This window comes from Ascaphus truei, chromosome 10, assembly GCF_040206685.1.
Source record: "Ascaphus truei isolate aAscTru1 chromosome 10, aAscTru1.hap1, whole genome shotgun sequence".
Classification (NCBI taxonomy): Eukaryota; Metazoa; Chordata; class Amphibia; order Anura; family Ascaphidae; genus Ascaphus; species Ascaphus truei.
Window position 1 is genome coordinate 34127126 of NC_134492.1, and position 25267 is coordinate 34152392.

The 25267-nt window shown below is 45.0% G+C and overlaps 1 protein-coding gene across 1 annotated transcript in view; it reads left to right on the plus strand.

Moving 5' to 3' along the window:
* PLPPR4 (phospholipid phosphatase related 4) overlaps positions 1–23964 on the plus strand; it is a 60900-nt gene extending 36936 nt beyond the window's left edge. Inside the window, exons 4-7 of the mRNA XM_075616488.1 lie at positions 3541–3736; positions 13273–13330; positions 16514–16687; positions 20414–23964. Coding sequence (XP_075472603.1) covers positions 3541–3736; positions 13273–13330; positions 16514–16687; positions 20414–21757 — 1772 coding nt within the window. The 3' untranslated portion in view covers positions 21758–23964. The remainder of the gene's footprint in view (positions 1–3540; positions 3737–13272; positions 13331–16513; positions 16688–20413) is intronic.
* Positions 23965–25267: the final 1303 nt, after the last annotated feature.

A 25267-nucleotide genomic window follows, 5' to 3' on the forward strand; every position in this document is an offset into this window, starting at 1 on the left:
ATACACAGAAGTGGTCTCATAAAGAGAAAAAAAACTGTGATGTGTTTCGCACCTAACTGGCGCTTTCTCAAGGAGTGCTTGATATACCAATGCTGGAGTACCTGCTTCTTATATCATTTACATCAGTTCAACCTCAGCACCTAACTATTATCCTGGTTTACTGACCAGTGGTTCCATGGGCTCAGGACAGTACCCTTCATCACACACACACACATATATTGTGATACAATCACGGTCTCTAGGTGTTTGAAAATAGCAGCTATAGGACTTTCCAGCATATAGAAAGTTAATTTCCCCTAGAGAAGCCAGCAGCAGCTGCAAAGTAATTGAGCAGGCTGAACTCCTGATTGCTCATGGAGTTTTAAAAGTCAGGAACTGACTACACACTGAGAGAGACTGCTGTTCCCAGAGAAGGAGGGCAGATAAGAGTTGTCCCCAGCTGTGGAAGCTGGCACAGTCCTCTAGACCCGCTGAACGGTGGTCGCAGAGTCTGCTGGGACTGCCTGGGTTGTTAATCCCAGGAAGAGGGAGGAAGGAAGGATGCGAGATCGTGCTGAAGTGGGGATGTCCTGTCCTTGACATTGGACTTAGAGAGCAGAGATTCTCTGAGCTCTCGTGGGGCTGAGCTCCCCTAGGAAGGAAGGACACGAGACCGTGCTGGAGCGGGGACGTCTGCTCCATAACCTTGGAGTAACAGATAAGAGAAACGCTATATTGCTGTGTGCAGAGACTGTAAATGTTTAGCTATAATAGTACCTGTTTTGGGGTGGTAACCAGCTTAGCTGTCCATCCAGTTAGTAAGGGTTGAAGCTGAATGTGTAGTTAGTCTCCTAAGAGGAGTAGGCATTTATTTTATGATTTGTTTTGACTAAAAAGGACGGTGGGCCTGTTAGTGTATTATTTAAACCTGTAAATAAACCCCATATAGAAAAATATTATGTTTCCTGCCTTAATCTGGGACATAAGATCCTACGCTATGACGGAGACATCACTATATATATATATATATATATATATATATATATATATATATATCAGTGCTGGCCTAAGGCTACGATTATACCAGATGCCGCTGGGCGGGAGCGCGATCCGGTCACGTCATATTCACACTGCTGGCAAGCGGCATCTGAACAAGTAGAGGAGACAGGGAGGCGTGGACGTGAGCGATTCGCCCTCATTGGCTGAACCGCTCACGTGACGCGGCCGTCGCCTGTCAAAAACAAATTCTCATGTGTGCCGCCCTGCAGATCCAGGTGGCGCGCACGTCGCATGAGTTATGTTTACTTTAATTTAATTTCAACAATTTGCTTTTGAACCGCCGGCGTTTTTTTTATAGAATCATGGCCTTAGTTATATACAACAGTTAAAGTAATCCAGGGGGAAAAAAACCCTTCATATATACAGTAGGTGTGAAATCTACATAGGAACTGAATTCCTATCCCTCATTTATGTGAGAAGATGCATTTCAGGTACTATAAAACTCCTTACAGTAAACAGCAGCTGTAAGGTCATAAATACTACGCAGATTTAGGTCACATAATCCAAACTTTCCTCACTTCGCCAGGTGTCCATATAGGTTGAAATTAGGTTGTTTAAGTAGGTTTCCTTTCACCAATCAGAATCAGACACATGGAAATGTGGAAGGGAAGGGGGTACCATAACAAGTAAGAGAAGAAAATGCAGAGAAGATCCAGAGAGAGCAGATGCAGTAGTGAAGTGTAGGTTCAAGAATACAAAGACATGGGCAGGAGGATATGAGAAGACACTGTTACAACGTCCCACAGGACTACAGGCAGTATGCATTATTCTGTAATGTAATCTGTCATTTTTTTAAACCTGCATATATTGTAACAGTAAATTGATTTCAACATGAATACAATATATATGATAAAATATGTTTATATTCACTTGTATGGGTGTTGGGCTGTCACACCGGCCCAGAAGATATTGAAATACGTACGGCTGTATATCTTACAAGGGCATGCATTACCATTTTAGGGATGAAAATCCAGAGAAGATGTCGTATTTTAGCAATATTACAGAGAAATATTCGGCAATATATGTATGTATACCTTTATGTATACTATATAGCGCCATCCATGTACATAGCGCTTTACAACAGTAATACACATTACTTAATAGGAATAAGCGCTTCATACATAAAAGTAGACATTCGACAAAGGAGGATATCGCATTAGCATTAAGTTGAGGGGAGAACGGGAGGAAGAATCAAAAATGAAACCTAGACAATGGCGTTGGGGTGTTACTGACAACGTGATAGCAAATTGGGCTAATTTAGGAGAGATTATGAGCAATTTAGTTATTCATTTATGGCGTTTAACATGTTTAGCTGCCATCAAGGACTAAATTGCCACGAGACAGTTGGAGACTAGGAACTATACTGTAGATGTGAGGTTCGGAGTAGGCAGACACAGTTGTGTGTCATCTGCATACAGGTGGTACTTCCAACCAAATGAATCAATAAGGTCCCCAAGGGAGAGTGGAGAGAAAAGAGCCTTATGGTGCACATATGATATTTGTAGGAAAATATTTCAGCTGATAGCTCATTCCTGGTTAAAGACATAATATGTCATTATATAGAGGCAATACAAGCAGGTTTTTTCTTTTCTAACATACTGTAGGTTTAAAGCAGGGGGTCTCCGGAGCTGATCCCCATCAATTTCAGCTCTGGGGAACCCCTGTTTTCAAAGATACTTACTGCCATAGGAGGTGCCGGTAGCTGCTCCCCTTGGCTAGCAGGGATCACATACTGGCTGCTTTTCAAAGCTACCGTGCCCTGGGGGCCACTAGGAAGCCGTGACATCATCTGGTGCGGCTTCCTATTGGCCCACGTGACCCGGGAGCGTTAAACTTGCAGGAGATACTGGCATCCCTACGGAGGTAAGTATCTCTGGAAGCAGGTGGCCCAGAGCTAAAATGAATGGGGTTCAGTTACGTAGCCCCCCTGCTCCATACAGACGAGCCAATGAGTATTCTAAAACTTGCCTTAAACTAGCCAGTTTACATGCTGGGTACATGCTGGGTACATTTCAGTGACATTTCTGCAGAGGCTGATGGCCCATCGGATTAAGACAGCACGGTTCCCTGGCAGTCCCATTCAGTTTGAATGGGACTGCCAGGGACCCCCGCTGTTAATTCGATGGGCCATTAGTCTGTCTGCAGAAATGTGTGAAATGATGCAGCATGTACCCAGCATGTACCTGGGTCTTTTTGGAGATTGCCCCGGTTTGTTTTAGAATAATCGTCGGCACTACAGTACCTATATTAAAAAAAATCGCCTGCTTGGATTTCTCCTTTAAAATGTATTGCGATAGTTTCACTGGGCATATACAAAAGTTCTCTCTGCTATAAAATGTGTTTGGACATACAATGTGGTTGCAAAAGTATAAAACACCCAAAATACATATTTTGCTGAGTTTTGACATTGAGGTCTACTTCCTTCTGTAGTCCTTCCACCATACACCATAATCAAATGACCTTACCCCACCCTCTAACAATTTCTTTTGGTTTGCTCTTCAGGGGTTCATGTTTTTGGACTTTGCTCTACTGCTCTTATCACGGATATTATTCAACTCTCAACTGGATACCAGGCGCCATATTTCCTGACTGTCTGCAAACCTAACTATACTTCTTTAAATGTGTCATGTAAAGAAAATCCATACGTACTGGAAGATATATGTTCTGGCTCGGATCTTGCGATCATAAATGCTGGGAGGTATGGAACTTTAAAGTCAAGATTTGCAATACATGTGTGTTTAAGCAACTTGGTATAAATCAGAGAGTATCTATACGCATACAACAGGCTGTACATTGGAGAAACTTATGAATGCATGGAGGATGTCCTTTCTGTGCTGAAAAAGCTTTTAGTACCATTCATTTGAATGGAGATGATCTCTTTCTTAGTGTGGAGAATGGGTCTTCAGAGCATATTAAGAATGGGCTAAAGTGTCTCACTAAAGCCATTATTACATATTGAATCTTCTCTGTGCCCAAGAAGATTTAATTCCTTTTTATTTAAATGGAGCTGATCTCTTCTCCAGCACTGGGAAACGGTTTGCATAAGACTGAGAGGTTGGCATTGGTTGCAATGTAACCAGTCTATTTACCACTGTTATTCTTTAATAGTGCATTCCAGTAAATAACCTGTTTTGTCAAATTGATTCCATGTCATCATGCAATCTTGATCAAGTCCTTGTTTTTTTAACACTATATTAAACACATTACTGTTCTTAATAATTCTGCATTTCTAATCTGATGATGACATGGATATAGGTTACCTATACTATATACTCAAGGTGGGCAAACATGTCGCCATTCGCCACAAGTGGCGAATTGGCCATGAAAGTGTGGCGAATTTGAGTTTGCCAGCTCCCACAGTAAAATAAACTTTTTTCCTGGCGGCGTGTGCTGGTTTCCACTTTCTGAATGAGTCAAAAAAGTGAACCAGCAGCAGATGAAAGTGCTGAGGTGAGTGAAGCAGATGAACAGTGTGTAACCAGCAGCAGGTGATAGTGCTGAGGTCCTTGAAGCAGCCTATTTTGATCTGGTTCAATACTGATTGGCCGGCGAAGCCGGCCAATTCAGTTAAACAGCAATTCTACTTGTTGCCAAGTAGAACAAAGAAAAACCAGTCAAACAAATATATAAGGGAATCAGCAAGTGCACTGTAAAAAATGCACTTAAAAAAGAAGAGTTAACTCAGAAGAACCCCTGATGGGGACTACCGAGCAGAGCACCCCGCCTAACGCCCACTGGGAGGCAAACTCCGAAACCGTCCCAGCGGACTCGGCGTACGTGAACTCTGCCCGAATACGGGAGTGCACCAGCGCCCGGAACACTGCCACGATGTTCGTTGGGACCCCCTTCTCCAAACGCTGCTTCCTGGTCTTGTAAATGGCTACCTTAGCCACTGCCAGGAGCAGGTTGACCAGGAGATCCCTAGGCTTATTGTCTCGGGACACTGGGCACCCAAAAATAAAATGATGAGGAGAGAAGTTTAACCAGAACTGCAGGAGAAGGCTCCTCAAGAAGGACAAGAGGGGCTGCAGTCTGGCGCAACTCAAATAAATGTGAAATACGGACTCCCGCTCGCCACAGAAAGGACAGGCGGCGGGGGAGTCCGTGAAGTGTGCCAAATACTCTCCTGTGCTCAGTGCACCGTGGAGGACCCTCCAACTCAAATCCCCGGCGGGACGGGGAACCAAAGCTGAATAGAGCTCTCTCCACCGGGGCCTCTCGCCCTCGTTCCCAAAAAATACCCGCCTCCAGATGGTATCTGGGCGGGTGACAAGGGCGAGGTAGTGCACTATATGGAGCACCAGAGAGTACAGGACTTTCCTCGGCATGCCGCGAAAACATGCCGGGGACATATCCCCCAACCTGCTGAGGTTTGGGGAGATAGGAGCCCGAGGGGGTTGCCTTGGTTTGGGTTCTACGCAAAGATCCGGAGAGCTGAAGTTGATAGGTTGACAAGGCTCTCCGGTCTGCAAAACCCCCTCGATGAAGGTGCGTGAGTCGGGGTGGATGGCATCTTTAATCTCCTGGATCAAACGACGAGGGACGCGGGCAGTAAGCAGACCCATACGGGGCGCGAGCTCCTCTGCTCCTACCCAGTCTCGCCGCTCATAGTCCAGGAGATCTCCGACTCTGGTCACCTGCGCCAGGATTAGTCGGCGGCAAATAGAGGGTGAATCCAACATCCGAGCCCCCACTGCCGGATTATACAGCAGGGGCTCGGCGAGGAAATCAACCCCCACCGCCTGTTCCTTCCTGGTCGCGGAGACCAATTTCCAGGCCTTCAGTAAGTCCCGGTAGTATGCCGGCAGCACCGAGAGGTCTCTACCTAAACCCTCAGGCCTGATGATAAACAATTGCCGGTCATACCTCATATTGTGCAGCTGGCGAAAGAAAAAGGTCGCCAGCTGGCACCACTGCGGAGACGGATCTGCGAATAGGTATCTCTGCAGGTACTGGAGGTGGAAAGTGTGTAACTGGGAGCGGACACACACCACTCCCTGTCCACCCTCCTCCAAAGGGAGACACGCAACTCCCGCAGAAACCCAATGCTTCCCCATCCAGAGGAAATCCATCAACCTCCTCTGGATCTTGTTGATAAATTCGGGGGTTGGACCCATGGCTATCAGCCGGTGCCAAAGCTGACTGGCCACCAGCTGATTAATCACCAGGGTCCTTCCCCTAAGGGAAAGCATTCTCGACAGATACACCCATGACCCCAGACGAGCAATGACCCGTTCTTCAAGATCACTGAAGTTTTCTGGGGCCGGGTCCTCCGCAGCAGACAGGTAGACTCCCAGATACTTGAGAGTATCGCTCTCCCACGAGACATTCCGAAACGTGGGGGGCAAAGAGTCCACCTGTAAGGGACCCACCAATATGCCAGAGCACTTGGACCAGTTGATCCGAGCAGAAGAGGCCGCGGTGTAGACCTCTTGGCACGCTTGTGCCCGCTCTAGATCATCTAGGTCCTGGGCCACGAGGAGCACGTCATCGGCATAAGCCGACAGGACTACTCGCATGTCGGGCTCCCGCAGCACCAGCCCGGTGAGCCTCCTCCTCAGTAGGCAGAGGAAGGGCTCAATGGCCAGCGCGTACAGTTGCCCAGACAGGGGGCACCCTTGACGTACTCCCCGACCAAACACAAAAGGTGCCGTCAGGGACCAGTTGATCTTCACCAGACACTCTGCAGAGGCGTACAGCATCTGGAGAAAGCCCACAAATTGTGGGCCAAAGCCAAACGCCCGCAGGGTCTGCATAAGGTAACGGTGATCCACTCTGTCAAACGCCTTCTCCTGATCTAGGGACAGAAAGGCGAGTGATAGACCAGTCCTCTGCGCGTAGTGCATCAGGTCCCGGACCAGAAAAATGTTGTCATGAATGCTCCGGCCCGGGACAGTATAGGACTGGTCGGGGTGAATCACCTCTGCCAGCACGGACTTGAGCCTCAGCGAAAGCGCTTTGGCTACGATCTTATAGTCCGCGCTGAGCAGTGAGACCGGTCGCCAATTAGAGATCTGACGGAGATCCCCCTTCTTCGGCAGCAAAGACAGTATTGCCCGCCGACACGAAAGTGGCATCTCACCGATCTCAAGGGCTTCGGCTAGGACCTCGGTGAAATCAGGTCCCAGCATCTCCCAGAAAAACCGGAAGAACTCCATAGTCAGCCCGTCTAGCCCCGGCGCTTTTCCGTGGGACATGAGACTGAGGGCTTCAGAGAGCTCGGCCAGAGTCAAAGGTAACTCAAGCGGCTCCCTTCCATCCTCACTGACCGTGGGAAGCCCCTCCCATAAGACCCTGCATTTATCTGGCTGGATGGACTCCGGAGAGAAAAGATCTACATAGAATCTCCGGGCTCTGTCCCGGATGCTCTCCGGGTCAGTCAGAGGGGTACCGTCCTCTGCCAACAGGCATGTGATATGTCTACGGTTTCCCCTCTTTTTCTCCAGCGCGTAGAAGAGGCGCGACCCGCGATCCATCTCTCGAAGGAAGTTGATGCGGGATCGCACATACGCCCCCCGAGCTCTCCGATCTTCCAAGTCCCGGAGAGTGCACTTCCTCTCCACGTACATACTCTGCAGGTATTGGTCTCCTGCCACAGACAGCCGCTTCTCGAGATCGAGCACCTCCTCCCTGAGGGCCTCAATCTCAGCATCAAGCCGCCCGCTGGCACCTTTTGTGTACTCCTGACACACGAGGCGCAGATGAACCTTGCCCACGTCCCACCACTGCTCTAACGTGGCAAAGTCTGACCTGCAACCTCTCCAGGCCATCCAAAAATCTCGGACCGTCGTCGCAAACCCCTTGTCCTCCAACAACGTATTGTTGAAGTGCCAATATGCGGCCGAGGGTACTGCAGGTAGCAGCGTCACCGTCACGGACGCACAATTGTGGTCTGAAAACGGCGCCAGCCTAATGGCACTGGACTGGGCTCGTGACAGGCTGTGGCTGGAAATATACAGCCTGTCGATCCGGGACCAGGACATCCGTTCACCCCTAAACACCCTAACATGGGTGAACTCAGTGGATGCCTCAGGATGTTGTTCTCGCCAGACGTCTACCAAGGAGTAGCGGGTGATGACCTCCCGCAAGGCCGACGCAGAACACGGGTGTGGCTCCGGACCATTCCGGTCTTTGCGAGCCTCGAGGGTACAGTTAAAATCACCCCCGAGCACCACGTATTCGTCTGCGTCGACTGTCTCCAGGTATTCAGACATTCTGACGAAGAACTGCCTTCTCAGGGGTCCGTTGGCAGGAGCATACACGTTCAGGAAATTAAACGTGTAGTCCTCGTGTCGGACCCTGATATGCAACAGGCGACCTGGAACAACAGCTTTGGCAAGCAGCAGCTCAGGTTGAAAGGATTCAGAGAACAGGGTCACCACCCCACAAGATGTCGAAGTGAGGTGGCTGAAAAAGACCTTGCCTCGCCACTCCAGATGCCAGCTGGCTTCAGCCTCTGGAGTGGTATGGGTTTCCTGCAGGAAACTCACAGAATACTTTCCCTTTTGTAAAAAGGAGAGTACCTGGAACCTGCGAAACCCGTCCTTACATCCATTCACGTTTAGCGTACCGATGCTCAAAGCCATTGGTAATCAAGAGTTTTGCTTCCCATAGGCGCTCAGGGTACTACACCCCGAGAAGCCTTTACGTGCTCTCGCAACACTTTGTTAAACTTTAGGACCCGAGTATGTTCGATAGTCCCGGAAAGTTTGGCCTTGTGGTTAGCCTTGATGTATACTCTGAGAGATTGGAGAATGACCGAAGCATCCTTCCACCTCTCAAGGGCCAACTGCACCTTCGTATGTCCGTGTCTACAGAGGGTATCATCCAGGAAACTATCTAGCTCCCGGGCAGGGATAATGGGGATCGAGGAGTCCACCGACTCCATGGTGCCAGAGGACTCCCCTCTGAGCCCCAACTCCCCAGGCTCCTCTTGGCTGGAGAATTCAAGACCCCCGTCTTTCTCTGCGGGGGCCTCTCTCAGCCTTAGATTGGATCCCCTCCTCGGTGTTTCCACGAGGGGGTCCACTGTGCTCTCTACCTCCATCCCCGAGTCAGGATGTTCAAGGGCAGCTGGTGGCGGCATGGCAGAGGCAGTGGTCTCCCGAGAGTCCTCAGGGGCCACAGAAGCACACATGCCACGGGTGTTCGCATCACCCACGGGAGGGCACTCACCAACCACGGGAGGGCCCTCACCATCCGCGGGAGGGCCTCCACCGTCCACGGGAGGGCCCTCACCATCCGCGGGAGGGCCCTCACCATCCGCGGGAGGGCCCTCACCATCCGCGGGAGGGCCCCCACTATCCGCGGGAGGGCCCTCACCATCCGCGGGAGGGCTCTCACCAACCATGGGGGGGCACTCGTTAGCAAGGGCTTCATAGGGAGGGTCTTTCCCAGCGTTCACTCCCAATAAAGTGCCTGCCCAAAACTCTGCACCAAGAGGGTTCAGGTCAGACAACTCCCAGATGTAATCGGAAGTGCTCACCACAACACCCTCCAAACCCTCATCCACGGGGGTCAGCCCTAACCCATCTCCTTCCTCTGGTGACGCAAACCGGGGCTTTTTATCCCTATGTGCGTCACCCGAAGGCGGTACAGCCGAAGGGGGATCTTGGTTGGCTCTGAAGATAGGTGCATTCGGCATGTCAAATTTACCGAAGCACAATTCTCCAGGGGATGCTCTCCAACCGAGAGGGGCGCTGGGAGGTTCCCCAACGTCCCCAGAGGCATCGGGTACCTCCAGCTGCATTCCTTCCAGAAATTCAAGGGGGGGGGGCTGTACATTTGTGGGATCCGGCTTACACTGGTTAATCCCAACCAGTGGGTCAGACAGGACCACCTTGTGCGGAACTGATTTTTCTTTCCGCTTCCGAGACTTCAGAGGGTAAATGTAATATGGTTCATCCTCAACCTCCTCAAACACCCTCTTATTGGTTTTAAATTTGCTCTTCCTGGGGATTGATTTCCCAGGAGAGGGTGCCGCTGTCTCCATAGCAGGAGTTTCCTCCCGCTCCCCTTCACCCTGTACGGTGCTTACAATGGGGTTAGGGGGTTCTTGGGGGGGGACAGCGACAGAGGGTGACTGTTTTGGGGTGACTTTGTTCTTCCCCCTCTTTTTTTTGAGGAGAGGTTCAGATGTCACTGTTTGAGTTGCGACAGTGACATCTTCTGTGGTCCCAGGGGGGACCTGGGCCCTCGAGCTCTTTTCCTTCTCCCTCTGTTCTTTGGGGAGAGGTTCAGATGTCACTGTTTGAGATGGGGCAGTGACATCTTCTGCGGTCCCAGAGGGGGCCTGGGCCTTCGAGGGCTTTTCCCTCTCTCTCCTTCTTTGGGGGAGAGGTGTAGATGTCACTGTCCGAGATGGGGCAGCGACATCTCCTGTGGTCCCAGCGGGGGCCTGGGCCCCCGAGGGCTCCGCTGCGGTGGGTGCAGCGGCACAGGGTGTTTCCTCCTGGGGGGAGACAGCGCTAACAGAGGCTGGCCGCTCCAGGGCGACCCCCTCTCCTTCCTTCCGCTCTCCAGGAAGAGGTGCAGAAGTCACTGTTCCGGATGGGACAGCGACATCTCCTGCGGTCTCAGGAGGGACCTGGGCCCTTGAGGGCCCCGCTGTGGTGGGCACAGCGGTACCAGGTGTCTTGGCTGAGGGAGGGGCGGGTGCAGGAGTTGGGATGGGTCCTCTGTTCCCTCTGAGGCAACTCCTACGAGTGTGCCCCAGCTCTCTGCACAGATAACATCTAACCCCCTCCGTGCCATAAAACACAGTGTATTCTATGCCCTCGTAGGGCACCCTAAACGAACCCTCCACAGATTCATTGCTCCCTGGCAGCAGCAGTTGTACCTGCCGCCTAAATGAGAGTACATGCCTCAGCGCCCTATCTCTGCAGCCCAAAGATAATTTTATTATGGGGGACTTAATGTCTCCCAGGGCTTGCAGGTACGGCTTCATGAGGCAATCTGGGATGAAGGGGGGCACATTTGACAGAATGACCTTTGTGCCTAACCCCTCCATGGGTTCCATAGGGATGTATTTCCCCCCTACACTGATGCCTTTCTGCACCAGGTAGTGAGTGGCAGCCAGCGTACGAAGGAAGAAAATGCCCCTCCCATACATTTTGCTGGCCGCCACCACAGCAGAGGGACCCACCACATCAGCCACAGCCCTCACATATATCTCCATGTTTAGGCCAGGTGACATTGGGCACCTCACCCCAAGCTTCCTGCTCAAACCGGGCGTGGCCCCAGCATTGTTGTTGCTGGGGTCAACACCTGCAACTGCCACATGCGCCCATGTTGGAACTGGGACTGCAGGGGTTACGCTGCTAACAGGTGCTGGGGGAGGCGTGGCCAGGGCACTGGAAGGACCAGGCCTAGGGCTGTGACTAAGAGTGTTGCTCCTAGGGGCCACAGTTTTTGGTGTTCTATATCCGGGCGTCGCCCCTGTTGCCGCACTTGTCCTATTCCCCTTTCCAGGCATGATAAACAAATAAGCCTCTAAGTCAGGGGAAGGTATTGCTTAGTGAGAGAGGTATTGAGAGAAAACTGTCCCTTTTAGAAGAGATCTCTCTGCAAGGGGAAAAAAACAGCAGCTTTTAAAACCTGCTGCAGTTTTAAATCTTTTCCTCTTATTATTAACTCTCTCTCTCTGCTATAATAAGCAAACACCACAATTTACAAGTCTTTATAGAAAAGACACAGAGCTCTCAATAGCAAGTGAGAAAAGGAATCAGGCTTAAGAAAAACAAAAGAGTGAAATTGGAAGTTTAAACAACCAGTAAAAACCTCCAGTAGTGAGGGAGGAGAGAGGGGTGAGACTGCAGTTTTCCAGCCAGCTAAACTGCAGCTATGCTGGGTTAAATCACTGCAGCCCCTGGGTGAAAACCAAAAACGGTTTTTAAGCCTGAAAATGCACCCAAAACCCTCTATAAAACTCCCAGTATACTCACAGTATACTCCCCCACAGATCCAAGCCAAAATATACCAAATAAAGAAAGAATAAAGCTGATTCCTTACCAAATGCCTGGAGCTCTGCACATACACTTCTGAGTGAAGCAGCAGCACGTGATAGTGCTGAGGTGAGTGAAGCAGCAGCAGGTGATAGTGCTGAGGTGAGAGAAGCAGACGAACAGTGTGTGTTTTAAATATTCGATTGAGCAGCCTAATCTCTCAATTTTTACATGGTGTGGCGATTTTCACTTCTCATTCGCCACACCTGTGGCTACATTAAAAATAGGTTGCCCACCTCTGCTATATACCATTTTTTGGACCATGTCATTGCGTTGGAAGTGGTTTAGAACCCCACTGTAAGAGCCTTGTGACTTTTGGCAAGTTACGTTGGCCCAAACTTACACTTTGTAAATACAGACCTTTGGTCAACTAATCAAAGTAATTGACTTATTGAACTATCAATTGTCATTTTAGTGTAATCAATTATTCACGCTTACGTATTTAAAAACAAATATCAACACATATTGATACATTGCTGCACCATAGAAGAAACATGTTATCGTTCTAATATTTAGAGTAGAAGGCTGTCGCAACCTACAAACTGAGGTGGCAGGGTAAATAATGGAAAACCATGTTTAATAATGATGGGACAGGAGAACCAAATGAATTAGCAAATGTGGAATAAATGCCTAAAATCACAAAGAATCTCAGGTGTTGGGTTATGTAGAAAAAATGGTAAGAATGGGAGCGCCAAGTGAAATGATATATATATATATATATATATATATATATATATATATATATATATATATATATACACATATATACTCATATATACATACAGTACGACTCCTCGTTGTTCTCAAAATCACAGCTTTATGCAGACAGTATTTCATGGCACACTGTGCCCACCATAAGTTAATGTTGTAAGAAGCTGCGTCTAGAGCAGGGGTGGGCAACTAAAGTCCTCAAGGGCCACCAACAGGTCTTCAGGATATCCCTGATACAGCACAGGTAGCACAATCAGTGGCTCAGTCGAAGACTGGAGTTGCCCACCCCTGGTCTAGAGCTTTCTCGACTCTAAGAATACACAGTCACTGTACATCTGTATGGAATTGTGAACCGTTACTAAAAGATTGCAACCAAACTAGAATGTCTACTGCATCTCTTTACTGCTGGAGAAGTCTGCAGTACAATGCATTGTAGAGCCTTCACCTACAACGTGGTTAAATGTCTAATAGAAGTTTCTATAAATTCACAAGTATAATTTTGCTTGTCTGTTCTTGGCAGGAAATCATTCCCTTCTCAACATGCTACCCTGGCAGCGTTTGCAGCTGTCTACATTTCTGTAAGTAGACCTTTTTTCCAATATATGCTAAAAAGACATTCCAATGTTAAAAATACTGAACAAAAACTACCCATTGTAGTGACAAGCAGGTCAGTGGAGTAATTTTACCTCTACTATTGTCGTTCTTTAACTTTCATGAAAATATAAATGAAGATTATTAAAAGCAGCAGTTCTGCCTGCTCGCGGTTTTTTATTTGTATAGTTTAGCTATCTATACCAGGGGCTCCCCCGGAGCTCATCCATGGCCCTCGATGTCTGGGGACCTCCTAACACTAGAGAAGCGAGTCGGCTGACCGGTGGGTATTCTGGTCGATTCAAAATGACCACAGGGTTCGGGCTCTCTATGATGATTAATACAAATTCCCGATCATGTTGTGGCTTTCTATTGCTGACTCTGTGGTCCTGTTTGTAATCTGTCTGACATCAGGGGACCACGGGAAACAGGTATCCCCCAGTTCAGGTTAAATTAACCATCCCCCCAAAAAGAACAGGGATTCATACGTTACCTTTACTTTCTTCAAAGTGAAAGTCTTGTATAATAGAAACCAGTGATCAGAAAGACAAAACCTGTGGCGTGTTCGAGGTGCACAGTACCACTATTTTATTTTTTATTTAAACACTTGAAGTTCTACCTTCTTTTTAAAGAAACATGTGTTTATTTTCAGGAGCCTCTGTCCCATTTTGATTTCTATGCCTAAATATTGTATACATTTTCCTAGCACATGTTCCAGAGAGATCTCCCCCAGTATTTAACAAATACAGACACTGTACGGTTTACTTTTTCTATGGTTTACTTTGACCACTGCTATATACTAATAACTAAAGTCAGACTTGTTTCCTGGAATACTTGCATTGGCGAGGCACTTCTGGCAGCAAAAGGGTTAAATTATTTTCAATGCATAGTGCACCCCACTAACAAGTACAGTACTTGGGCTCAATTTAATTTTTTTGTCACACACACACACACACATATATATAGCAAATGGAAATGTTACTGTGCCTTTCACCATTATCACCCAGCATACAGTGCTTCCACTGCAGCAAGGGATCCTGACACAGGTGGCACTGTGTGCTCATTTGCATGTCAATTCCCAGAATCCCTTGCTGCAGTGTGCTGGGTGATAATGGTTTAAGGCGGGGTTGCAGACCTGTCTAAGACATGCAACTGAGCACACAGTAATATTTCCATTTGCTACTGGTGTATGCTTTACTGTGGAGGGTTTTTGTCACTTTTTTTACCCACCATAACTTAACTTAACTAAACACACACACACACACATTTCTTACAGCTTCATTGGTCAGTAAGTGTGAAGGTGCGAATTCCTAAAGAATGGATACATTTGATAATATTTCGCATAATTCGAAAATGAGCAAAAGTCGGACAGAAGAAATACACAGTTTTGCAATGCCTTTTTAACCATAGAAACATAGAATTTAATGGCAGATAAGAACCACCCGTCTGCCCATTTTCCTATCTGCTGTAAAAGCTCAGATGTCATCCTGACCCCGAAATAGGTATTTTGGAGGAAAGAGAGAGGGAGGGAGACAGAAAGAGAGGTCAATAGGTCAATCTCTCTCTCTCTCAAGTTTTTGGTGGAAATGTCGCTAAATGATTTGCGTCCGCATATTTTGCTTTGTTTGTGAACTTATTTTCTTATTTAATGTATTTTTGCGTGAACATTGCATAGAGAAACAGTGAGGGATGCAGAAAAAGACAGAAGCAAGGGGTAAAATATCCTAGGAACATTTCTCAATGCAACTAATATTACATTATTAATAATAATAACTTTATTTCGTAGAGTGCTTTTCTCCCAATGGGACTCAAAACGCTTCACAATTACAGTATAGTGCGCGGTGAGCAGTACATAAGAATTTTACAGACACAGAGTAACATTAATAATTAAAGAATTAATAGAGCTTAAATCTTTGAGCATGGGGAAGAGGTCTTCACAGGGCATAGAATGAGTGACGTAACATTGTTAGTCATGTGGTCATCTTAAATTGTATCACGTCATCAAGATAAATTGGGAGCCCACACCTGACTCCTGTTTACCAGGAGCAGCCAAAGCCAGCTTTAGTTTTGTAGCTTTTATCATTTGTCGTGTTGTTTAACCTGGGGAAAGCCATTCTTGTCAGGAGACATAAAACTAGCACAGGTAAAGCAGGTCCATGCCAACCTCCGAGAATAGTTTGCTATGCATAGTCATGGATGGAATGCAGATGTACTCAAGTCACTCTGTACCTGTCCAATGAGTCTAGGGAAAGAGCAACGTGTGCATACAGAGTATTCCTCTAACTTTATAAGCAATACCAAATAAGACATTGATTGACACGAAGACATGCTTTTAACTGTGCTGAAAATACACCTCTTTCCCTCCTACGTATAGAAAAACTGAAGCAGGAGAGCCTGGCAGCCAAACTTGCAGAACCATCAATTAATTCTTCAGGGAAAACAGTCATATTCTGCCCTCTCCCACACATTAACCCTTGAGTCTCAGAGGGAAATGCAACTCAATGCAGAGTAGAGCCACTAGTAAATATTGTTTCTGGAGCTCCTTATTAAACGAGATTACAGCTGAATAGTCTATTTTAGTGCAACAGGGATTTTTAAGCCACTGTGTTCCAGCCCACAAAACGGTGTTACAGAGTACACACTATAAATATTCCTGGAAAATACAATATGTGCACATCATGTTATATGTTGGAGACTAAGCATAGAAACATTAAAACATATTATTATGCATTTTATTTCCTTTTTTTCTAACTGTTACAATTCTGGGCATTAATTAAATCAATGTTTGGTCAAAATTCTGGGCACTGATCACCCAGTAATGTGCAGAATTTTTGAGAGTTCCCAAATCTTAAATGTACAGTATGTTTTCCCCTCTGTTTGTTGCTGTCTGGTTTAGTCCTGCTGTCATGCCCCCATATCTCGCTGCTTCCTTTCCTGTTCTGTCCGGATCACCAACACCTGCGTGTGTCATTGTGTTGTAGTGCCATTTCAAGGTCAATTTAGGAAATCCATATACAGATCTAGATTATTTGAAAAACTATACAACCAAACCTGGACAAATAAAAATGATACAACCAAACCCATGAATGACTATATACTCCACCCGTGGATCATACTCTTACCTATGTATATTTAATACAATGTAACTATGCATTTCCTTTCCTTCTCAGATGTACTTCAATGCCACGTTAACAGATTCTTCTAAACTACTGAAACCACTGCTGGTGTTTTCCTTTATAATTTGTGGGATTATATGTGGCCTGACCCGCATTACTCAGTACAAGAATCATCCAATTGATGTTTACAGCGGCTTCTTATTGGGAGGAGGAATTGCTATTTATCTGGTAAGTAAAACAAAAATGTAATACACTAGTATAGTCGCACAGCCTATTAGTAAAACCAATGGTTTGTTCACATTATTTTCACTTTGAAATATCGAATAGCTGTGTACAGAATGTCAGTGGTTTTCAACCTTTTTTTGGTTAAGAGAACCTAGAATTAGATTGTAAAATTCTGGGGAATTCCAACCCTCTCCCCTTCCATCTCTCCCTCCCCCCGTCTGTACCTCTCTCCCCCCTGTTAGCCCCTCTCCCTGTTCCCCCTAACACTCACTCTCCCCCCCCCTTACACTCTCTCCCCCACTTACACGCTCTTCCCCTCACACTCTCCCCCTCTATTCTCCCTTTACACTCTCCCCCTCTCTCTAACCCCCCCCTCTCCTCTCCCTTGCCCCCTTACACTCTCCCCCTCTCTATTCTCCCCTTACACTCTTCCCCCTCGCACTCTCCCACACCTCAAACCCTCCCCCTTCTCTCTTGCCCTTACACTCTCCACCTCTCTCTTGCCCTCTTACACTCTCCTCCTCTCTTCTCCCCTTACACTCTCCCCCTCTCTCTTCTCCCTTCACACTCTTGCCTTCTCTCTTCCCCCTCACACTCCCCTCTCTTCTTTATTCTCACTCTCCCCCTTCTCTCTTGCCCCTTACACTCTCCTCCCTCTCTTTTGCACACACACACACCTTTGGGCCTGCGGTACTGCTCCTGTCAACCAGAAGTTGAGCGCGACCTCCGGCGCTAACAGAAGGAGGGAGCGGAAGGATCGCTGTAACCGGGCAGCTGCTGCTGAGCTAGGGTGCCGTCATGCCGCCGGGCCTGGGACGAGTAAAAACTAGTTGTCCCAGCTCTGCTCCCCTGGCAGCCATAGAACCCCTTAGTGTGGGTTCCGCGGAACGCTGGTTGAAACTGACAGCTCTATGTGGTACCACAAGAAGGTTCATCTTTGAAAGTTGGCAGAATGTTCGGTAATGAAACAGAACCACAGCACAAATCCTTTTAAGATGCAGACCCGCTTACCTGGTTCACAAAATATATGTTTTCCCTTTCAAGGGTGATCACATTGTTTTCTGTGTATGAAATACTAGCTCTATATTTTGGGAAAATATTATTTTCAAATAGTGCCACCTTTGTGAATTTTCTCATTGCTGCTTCATCTCTACCCTGCAGGCTGCAAACACAAATGTTAATCAGTTAAACTAAGCCTCTCACTAGTCCATAGAGCAATGTTTTTCAACAGGGGTTTCCTAGGAACCCTTGGGTTCCCCAGACATCCCTAAAGGGATTCATGCAATTTTCAGGTAATTTCAAAATTGTACCAAATACAGAAGAATTTACAATGCACCTGGTCTCAGATGCACTATTAGACAGGGGTGGGATTCCTTACAATGCATCTGATCTCAGACGCGCTATTAGAGAGGGTTGGGGTTCCTTATAATGCATCTGATCTCAGACGCGCTATTAGAGAGAGTTGGGGTTCCTTACAATGCATTTGATCTCAGACGCGCTATTAGAGAGGGTTGGGGTTCCTTACAATGCATCTGATCTCAGACGCGCTATTAGAGAGAGTTGGGGTTCCTTACAATGCATTTGATCTCAGACGCGCTATTAGAGAGGGTTGGGGTTCCTTACAATGCATCTGATCTCAGACGCGCTATTAGAGAGGGTTGGGGTTCCTTACAATGCATCTGATCTCAGACGCGCTATTAGAGAGGGTTGGGGTTCCTTACAATGCATCTGATCTCAGACGCGCTATTAGAGAGGGTTGGGGTTCCTTACAATGCATCTGATCTCAGACGCGCTATTAGAGAGGGTTGGGGTTCCTCAGAATTTTACAATATAATTATAGTGTTCCTTAACAAAAAAAAAGTTAAAGAACACTGCCATAGAGACAGTATATTTTACAGAATATTCCAGTACATTAGTGATTGTGCTGTTCAAACTTGAGCTGTCCAGATTAACATAATTTGATTGTGTAACATGCATTACAACGGGAAAAGGTGGTCACTCAGGGATTTCACTTTATTACAGCCACAAATGTGGCCAACGTTATTACTGCAGCTAGCACAGGTGAAACCTGCATGTATGATTCAAAACAATGGCCATTGTCTCACGTTGTCACAAGCCGCAGTAATATTGTTAGTTACATCTGTACTATTTGTACCCATGTGTGTCAGCATCTAGTAACCACTGCAGAGACAGTGGTATCAGAATGCTGAAGTAGGGTTGTCAGGTGGCTTCTCCAAAAAAACTGGACACAATGGTGAAAGGTGTGACGCGCTCGACACACACACACGCACACCACTCATCTCTCCATACTGTTTCCACCTCTCCTTGGCCACACCCCCAGGTTCCTGACACCTCCTGATTGGCTGCTGCTGAGTAATGCAGCCAATCAGAATAGAGGCAGCTGCCCAGCCCCCTAGCAACAGCCCTGCCCGGGGAAAACCCACGGCCCCCCAAGCCGGTCAGGTTACTATGTCCAGAGAGATAATACTAGACACATACACGTCCAGTATTACCTCTACATTTTTACTGGACAGAGTGTCCCAAATACAGGACAGTCTGGTTCAATACTGGACACCTGGAAACCCTATGCTGCAGCCAGGGGCATGTTAAAACTTTTGGTGCATCCCCTCTCAGCTTGGTGCCACTTCCATTCTGGTCCCCAGAAAGAAGAAACTCCAGCAGGATACAGTATATAAAAGAATGCATTATTTTAATATTGTGTCTCAATATCTTCTTTAGTTTCAGCTAGGGGGAAAAAAAGGTATTGACCTGTAAATCATGTACAGAATAGAGGAATTCGACTTCCAGTAATGTCGAGTCTACTATGCAGTGCTGCTTTAAAAGAACCAATTCTTCATTGCTGACCTATATATTAGGAATTTACGCATGTATCCATTACTGTATATACACAATACGTGTTTTAAAATGTTTAACAAGCATTGAACCGATTATAACACCTTTTATAATGTACAGTAGTGCCACACAATGACTGTAGTGGCTAAAGAATTAACACTCATTTGGTCAAAAATGGGCATGTTTCTTTCATAAAAACAGTCAGATCTTTAGGGTGTTATTGATGACCATGTCGATTTTGGCCAATTGTCGTACAGTATAAGATGATCGATAAAGTGGCACTGCTGAGAAATGATCTTAATACAACAGCTGAGTCATGAGAAAAGCCAGTCGAATAGAGCCAGAAAGAATGTTGAATATTCATTTTTAGTCATCTGCACTTTCAGCTCCTAATAACAATAAAACCCTCTGTATAAGGTCATTGTCAGTCAGATAACATGAAGCATAACTCAGGCACTTGGGTCATGGTTTGACAAATCTATTTCATACAGTATGCATGAGATAGTCGACATCGGGTTTGCTATACATAATCTGCCTCTGGGGACAGTAATTACATAGAGACGCCAAAAAGGCAGCTAGGCATATGAAGTACATTGGTGAAATCAGAGGTTATGTGTCCTACATGTGTGGATTTCAGGGGTATTCCATTTCTCTTAAGTGTTAGAACTCAGCATTATAAAGTGTACATAATAAGAGAACAAGTGTGCTGTAAATCTCTGTTAAATTTAGTCTTGGTCAAATGCTCCTAAATAAGAAAAATGTTATAATGATACGGATATCATTATTTATTCATGCACTAGTATCACAATAGCGTTTTTGCATATTTATCATGTTATTGATCACGTATGGTTGCACTCTTTTTATTCTTTGTTTTAGGGCCTTTATGCTGTGGGAAACTTTCAGCCGAGTGAAGACAATGTTCTTCAGAAGCCTCCTCCACCACTTAGAGAACCATTAAGGTCTCTAACTGACCTTAGTCAAGACACCAGCAGGATATTGCCCGGAAAGAATGGCAGTAGTTGTGATGGAATCTCTTCCCATCATTCTGAAATAATCTTGAACAGAAATCATAGAGAGTCTGGCTCACTCACAAATATTAAGAGAGCAAGTACTGATGTGGAGGTAATAACCCCCCGAAGCCCCATGGGAAAAGAGAACATGGTCACATTCAGCAACACTTTGCCGAGGGTTCACACTCCCTCTATAGAAGACCCAGCTAGGCGAAATGCAACCATTCATGCATCAATGGACTCTGCACGCTCCAAGCAACTACTTTCTCAATGGAAAACTAAAAATGAAAGCCGTAAACTGTCGTTACAGGTGATTGAGACGGAGGCAGGTCTCTCCCCACAAAGGATAATAGAAATGAGATCGAGCTCTGAGCCTGTAAGGGTTGGGGTCAATGGAGATCACATCGGGGCCGGCAATCCATACCTTAAAATGCAAACGGGTAGTGTGCCTGGCTGCAACAATACTGGTATTCCAGGTGGACCTAGAATCTCTATTCAGTCACGTCCTGGATCTTCACAGTTAGTACACATTCCAGAAGAAACACATGAAAACATCTTAATTGCATCTCCTAAATGTAGTTCTGCCAGATCAAAGTGGCTTAAAGTAGCTGAAAAGAGTGTTACATGTCGAAGTAATAGCCAACCAAGAATCATGCAGGTGATAGCCATGTCGAAGCAGCAAGGAATGCTTCAGGGTAGTCCTAAAAGTTCAGAGGGAAGTACAGTCAGTTGCACTGGATCTATCCGATACAAAGCACTGACAGAACATGAACCAACAAATATTGTGAGGGTCGAAGCCCACCCGGAAAACAACAGGCCAATAATCCAGATGCCTATGGAGGGAGAATGTAGTGGCTCATGGAAATGGAAAGCTCCTGAGAAAGGTAGTCTGCGTCAAGCTTATGAGCTAAATGACCTGAACAGAGACTCCGAAAGCTGTGAATCATTAAAAGACACTTTTGGCACGGCTGAAAGGAAAAGAAGCAACATAGATAATGATCACCTTCTTCATGGACTTACCACAATACGAGTTACTCCTGTGGAAGGAAGTGAAATTGGCTCTGAGACTGTATCTATTTCTTCAAGCCGCGACTCTACTCTTAGAAGAAAAGGCAACATCATCTTAATCCCGGAGAGAAGTAACAGCCCGGAGAGCACCCGAAACATCTTCTACAAAGGATCATCACCCACACGCACTTACAAAGAATGAAAAATCCTAAGAAGGTTCCATTGGTTTCAACAGAATTTATTCTACTTTAATAAATCTTGTGCTCTTATTAGTTTTGGAGATAATGCAGAAATAATCTTAAATGTGCCAAATTACTAACGATTAGGTGAGCTGTGGTTAAACTTTACTGGTGTAGACTGGAGAACATTTTGGAACTCAAGCAAGACGGAACGAAAAGCACAATGCAAAGAAATCAAACCAATGTGAAAAATGAAAAGCATTATACAATCAGCTTCTTTAGACACAAGTGACTTTTCTTTAGACAAAATTGACTACAGGAAAGGATGCGATATCATTAGAAAAAGAATACTGGAACTTAGACACTTTATTTCATGAATGTGCCAACTCTGACATTTACTGATTCTTAAATCTGAGAAATAATGTTTTCCACCGCAAAAAAAAATGTTTGATTAGTGCAAGATATTTACAGGTTGTGCATTCAAATGTAAATTAAGAGGCTGTGCTTGTTACAAGTCTAGATAGCATATCAGCTCAAGCACATAAAGATTAATGCTATGTAGTTCTTTTGACAGTCAAGTTGCTCCTGTTAGGATGATGGTGACTGCCTTTGTATAGAGTAGGACATACAGCTTTGTTACAGTGGATCGCTCACACTTGAATTGCCAGAATTTTGTGTGGCTCCTTACACAGCGTTTACTTTGACAAAGTGTGGGTGTAATTCACTAAGAATGGTATATATTGTTTTATTTTGCTAAGTAGTACTTCTTTCAACTACTTAACTTCTACTAAGTACAGATCATGATAAAGAAAAAAGGTGCTCAAAAGTGGGGACATTGCTACCGATATTTACAGTGTTGCAGAGGTTCTCACACAGTGAAAGTTTTACTCCTATTTCATGATTGTTCCTATCTTTAAATCCCCATATAAAACAGGGTTTAATATTAATATATTAACATTAATATAAATGTATTACAGAACTAAGACGTCAATTATTATTACTGGTTTCTGAACAGACAACTACATTGTATCAACATCAGCGCAGAATATCATTGGACCAACACATAAATATTCAAGTCCTGAAGTGATTTTAATTTGCCGGCAGAACTAGTGACTAAAAATTGAAGACGCAGAAAGACATACAGTAGAGGCCTAGTCAATGAATTCAGATAGTGCCCATTCGGTGATTCCAGACTATCCGTGCGCTGAATCAACATTATTGCACTTGAGATAGAAAAATATTAGGGGTTCAAAGAAACAAGCAATGCTGTGGCTTTGGACAACACGCTAGAAAGGACCTTCCACTGGATATGGGCTTCTCTTTTCCTAGGGACAATGCTAGTGTTATATTCATTTCAATTATAACTTGCCTATTTCGGAATGGTATGTGTGGTAGGCTTTGGGAGTTTAGACTGGAACATTTCCTCACATTTTGTAGATGATTCCTCTGACATTTTATACGTATAGTGTTAACGATACACATATAATGAAGAAACACCACACAGTCTGGTAGTTAAAAAGTTAAAATGAACCCCACCCCTTCTGGCATTTCCATCTCTTACCCTCATGTTTTCAGACAGTGGTTTATAGAACGATACGAAACTATGGTTTGAGGGGTTTAAAGCTCGGCACAGTGTATCAGGTATAACGTGATTTTTTTCTACTCAAGCTTTCCAAAGTCTTAAACATGATTTCTGAGTGTTTCAGCAAATCCCTGAAACTGTGCTCTTTACATGGATGTCATACATGTAAATCATTTTATACTTAAAGTGCCAAAATCTACTGTTTTTTTTATAGATGGCTTATTAAATCATGGTATATTGTGAAACACTGATTTAAAATAAAATTAAAATAACAATCACTTGTTTGAAATAAAGACACCTGCATGGATATTTGATAAAAAAAAAAAAAATGCCTTTTGTAAATGTCACCTTTGTTTACATTATACTAATACCTTAATTTAAAAACAATCAATGACCAGATTACATCTTTTTAAATTTCTAATTTTCTTACTTGCTACAGAGGGCACTAATTTCTTTGTGAGGCTGTGCTTTATTGAATAAAGAATATAAAATATGACTATGTTTTTCAACAAGAAACCTATATGTAAAGTATTGTGTTTAATAAAATGTTATGCAAATGTTTTCGAACGGAGAGATTTGTAAATTGCTATAAATGTATTTTATCTAAGTAAAAAAAAATCAATGCTACTGTGTGAGTTTATTGTGTAAAACATCACAAAAATAAAGATACAATCTTTAATGCATTTTTTTTTTGTCTTCTGATCTGTCACATCTCAGAGAGTAGCTGTTATTTAATGGGGTGAATTTATAATAAAAACATAAGACAGGTGTGATTTTAAAGCAGAAGAACAAGCTGCATTGCGGTTTAGGCTGAACATGTTATTACTACAGTATGTATTTAGGCTGGAGTTTTATTCTGACTATCAATGAATTAAAACTGTTAACTTTTATCTAGAGTAAAGTCAATATATTTTCTTAAACTACTAACTTATACAGTGCATATGATTATTAGACCGTATGCACAAATACATCTGAAATTGAAGAAAGTGATCTGCCTGCTCATACTGTAGCTACCAATTAAACAAACTATCTTGTAAACGTGTGTTACCTTCAGAATATTTTCATTAGACGCAAGGCACAAATTCCCTGATATTCAGAAACAAAATACCACTGCTCTAATATGTTGTAGGCAGTTAAATTAATTAATAGCAAGACATCCCACTATTACATTTCTAACAGCTGAAAACAATTATTGAAGTAAATCTTTCATTTCAGTACATCATGAGGTCTCCAGATATCTGTCTGCAGCACATTTTAATTTCAATTTCATAATGTTATATAAAAGGTTACAAACATTTATTATAAATCCTACCCGCCTGGGAGGGGAAGGGAGAAGAAGGTATGGGTCTGGGGGCAGAGAGGGCCGCAACAGAGGGGGGGGGGGGTCATAGCGCACTTACCTGCAGCCTTGCGTGTTGGAGGGGACCGGCTATGGCCAGCCATGGCTCGTACCGGCAGCCCCCACGGAGGTAATTATTTCGGGAAGCAATCAATCAAGCAAATCAACGCGGTCAGCTCCGGAGCCCCCCTGCTTCAAACTTTTTTCTTTTTTTTAATGTATTGTGTCGTCTGGAGTGATGGAGTATACACAACCTAGCGCTATATCCACAGGATGATGTTCATAAACAAATAAAGTCCCAACACAATTGAAAAATGTACACCTTTACGTGTTTGAAGTCCTGCAGGCTGGTTGACTCACGGATTGTCCAAAAATCCTTCTTGTAGCCGTGTTGAAGAAAAGCCCTTGGCGCTGGTCCTCAGTGTGGTGTGTTGAATGGTGATCGGAAAAACAACAAAATAAAATGGTGTAAACCTATACAACTACTATAATCAATAACACCACTTGTGCGTGAATTTAGTAAAACAGCACCAGAATACACAATAGAACAGGCTTATAACCTTTTGGCCAAAGGGTTTATCTAAATGACCCTTACTCATGAGCAGATAACCA